At 37.5% G+C, this 3,236-nt stretch overlaps 1 protein-coding gene across 1 annotated transcript; it reads left to right on the plus strand.

Moving 5' to 3' along the window:
• Window positions 1–2,317: 2,317 nt before the first annotated feature.
• LOC116299236 (achaete-scute homolog 4) lies at window positions 2,318–3,236 on the plus strand. Its single transcript, XM_031707865.2, has one exon. The coding sequence runs from the start codon at window positions 2,501–2,503 to the stop codon at window positions 2,900–2,902; it is 402 nt and encodes a 133-aa protein (XP_031563725.1). The 5' UTR covers window positions 2,318–2,500; the 3' UTR covers window positions 2,903–3,236.

Here is a 3,236-nt window from a genome sequence, read left to right on the forward strand (position 1 = left end):
TCCCAAGTACTGAACAGCAGACAATACACTGGCAGAAATGAAGAGAGGTGACTTCTCAAAGAACTAATACGTCTGCCAATTCTTTTGATCATGTGTTTCTAACATTAGTATCACAAAATGTATGTGTACTTATTAAGGCTGAAGACAATTATTGGAAAGTTCATAAAGAATAGCAGAAATTGCACAATGAAATCGCGACCCTGGTCTAGGTGCCCCGCCCTAAATCGTCTCATATGAAGATTTTCCTATTCTAGGTGTGTTTTTTTGGCCTCGTGTTCTCTCGTTTTGCCTTAGAGAGACACGTTTTGGTTTATTAAATACATTATTCTTGATTTGTGTCAGTTCGTGCTTTAAGCACGTTTTTAACCTGCATAAGGTATCCTTAGCTGAAGTGCCTATTAACTACTGATTCTATCTATTGTATAGAGACAACGAGGAGAAAGTAGATCAAAGAACCCTACGAGTCCATAGAATAGGAACTTGTGCTGTTACCTAGAACCCAGAGATAAATGCCTTTTTTCTAAAGCATTGTCTGTAGCTTATTCGGGACAAATAAAGAGGCTTCAAAGCCCGAAAACCAGTCTTGACACATGATCTGAGAATACAGGGAGAACAAAAGGGGGTACCTTATGTCCCATAGTCAGGGGCTTCGACGGAGCTTTTCCCTGACAAAATTACAGAACTTTAACTGGTTCAAGTCTTGGATTTTCTTCACGGGAGAAGAACTTCTACTTTTAGAGTTATCAGGAGGATTGCGAGTTCTGTTTTGAAGATAAGGGGCATTGTCTTGAGCAGTATTCATGTGATAGGATGCTAAATTTCTCGAATGAAACAAAAGTGGTTATACAATGCCCAGGTGCTAGCCATTAATGCTAACCCCTTTTTAATGGAGTGAATCTTATTAATAAGCTTCCCGTATACGTGCTCGCCTGGGCAACCCCGAACCACGAAGATTGATCTATGCATTAATTAACGTGCCATCAACTACATGTGTTTCTTTGGACCTGGGGCAGGTCTTGTTTTTAAACCATTCAATGAAGCACCCTTCCGACACAAATATGAGGCTAAAGAGCCTGCTTCAGGACAACTGTGCTGATCGGAAAAGACCCTTATATTCGACTAGTAAATACAGTAGTTTTGCTGTTAAGCTTTCTTCTAGCTGAGGGTCTCTCATTGATTGTTTAAGCACATGGGTGCACATTATGATAGTACCTTATAGTGATTACTTTTGGGCTTTTCACCACCCTTTATTGTTCTCCAAGTAAATAGCTAACACCTTAAATCTAATGACCAATAAAGACTTGAATAACTAGGTGATACGGCAAGGACGAAATAGGCTACAAAAGTATACAATAGCATGACACCTTTACAGTGATTAGAGGAGCTGGGTAAACTAGGTCTCTAGACTTTCTCTTTGGGCTGGATAATAGATGGGGTGACAGTTGTCGAGGCTCGACCCAGATAAATTCCACAAACATTTTTGTATGAAAACACCTTGGATAGATTCGACAAGCATTACCCATCAAGCAAATGCACGCACACACACACACACACACACACAAAACAAACAAAAAAGAAAAAAAAGAAAAAAAAAAAAAAAAAAAAACAGAACAAAAATGTATGTTTGTACAAATAACTGATTATTTAGAATTTCACAATCGTATTGTAGTCTAATGTAGCATGCATTTTATCGTTTCCATAGTGTTTCAAAACAGGTCCTGTAAGATACTTATTATCTCGATAATAAAGGACTGATTTGCCCCTCTTATCTGTCAAATTCTAAGATGTCACCCAGCCATTGTTCCGTATAACAGTGCAATACTTTCCTTATCGTATGACTATTTGTGAAGATTTAGCTATACCGAGCTATCGATAGCTATGCATTAAGTATAAGCACCTTTCTAGTAATTTAACACACAAATTAAACAGTTTAAACTAATTTGTTTATCAGGTTAAAAGCCTTCTTCAAAATAATCTCACTAACAAAATGACGCAGAAATGATGCAAGAATGGAATCGATAATGATGATAACGCTACGAGTTGTAGGGGCACATTTGCATAATAAACGAATGGGGATGTTTCGTCAAAATGAGCTCGGCTCTATAGATTACTTTAGGGCTATTATATTTATTCTTAATGAGGGTATTTGTAATTTTGTGAAGTCTGTACACGCGGCTTTTTGATCTTTAGTTTTGGAGATCTAGTTGTGATAATCCAATTAATTGACTGTCAAAATACAGCTCGATGCTGATTGGCTGTGTCGGCAGGTGGAGACCCTATTAAACTGCTGCTCAAACGCTCATTTCATTGGAATCGCTGGAGACGAACGGAGCTAAACTGGAGAAGCCCAAGGAAATCCCTACCACGATATTTCACTAGAAGCCAACCTAATTTCAAAGCTTTGGACCTCACAAGCGCTTGGCTCAAAAACTACGAAAGTTGTGAATACATTAATGTGGCTATTTGCCTGGTGTTTTTTCGAAGAAAATTTGTGATACAAATGGAGTTCCAGGATTACGCGTTTTCTATGCCAACATGCTATCAATTGGGAATACCAAACGAGAACTCTCCAATGACTCAATATCATCAGCCTTACCACTATGCGCCACAAGTAGCGATGCCTATTCCACATCCTCTATATGACTATAATCTCGAGCCAGCGTTCATTCGGAAAAGAAACGAAAGAGAGAGGATCCGCGTTCGACATGTTAACGAAGGATACGCAAGACTCAGGGAGCACTTACCCGAAGAACCTACAGACAAACGCATGTCCAAAGTAGAAACTTTAAGAGCAGCGATACGATATATCAAACACCTCGAGAGTCTTCTTGAAGGAGAATCAACAGAAAATACCGAAGAAAATGACAAGTACGAACAAAAAAATCAAGAAAACCAATCTTGAATCGTTTGTTGTGATTGAACAACAATAAAAAGATATAAATATATATTATACATATATTAAATACGGATTTAAAAATGTTCCACAAGGTATTTAAGCACTTCTGGATTCACCAAAAGTAACACTGGAAGCAGAAAAGACTTATATGGAAAGGAAGACTTGTGTGTGTTTATCGTTTGTCTGTTAGAAATTATTTGTAAAATTAGATACATTAGCGACCGGAGAGCTCATTTGTGATGTTAAAAAAATCAGTTACATTTTGTAAAAACGATACATATATTTAAAAAAAACAACAAAACCAGTTGGAATATCATTAAAACACATGAAATATATATAA

Source organism: Actinia tenebrosa, unplaced genomic scaffold (genome assembly GCF_029948245.1).
Source record: "Actinia tenebrosa isolate PJP-AT-01 unplaced genomic scaffold, QUT_ActTen_1.0 PGA_scaffold16__25_contigs__length_10494907, whole genome shotgun sequence".
In the NCBI taxonomy this organism is placed as follows: Eukaryota; Metazoa; Cnidaria; class Anthozoa; order Actiniaria; family Actiniidae; genus Actinia; species Actinia tenebrosa.

Bases quoted from the DNA above. Each gene is read 5' to 3' on its own strand.
- LOC116299236 (XM_031707865.2), top strand. From the start codon at position 2,501: ATGGAGTTCCAGGATTACGCGTTTTCTATGCCAACATGCTATCAATTG.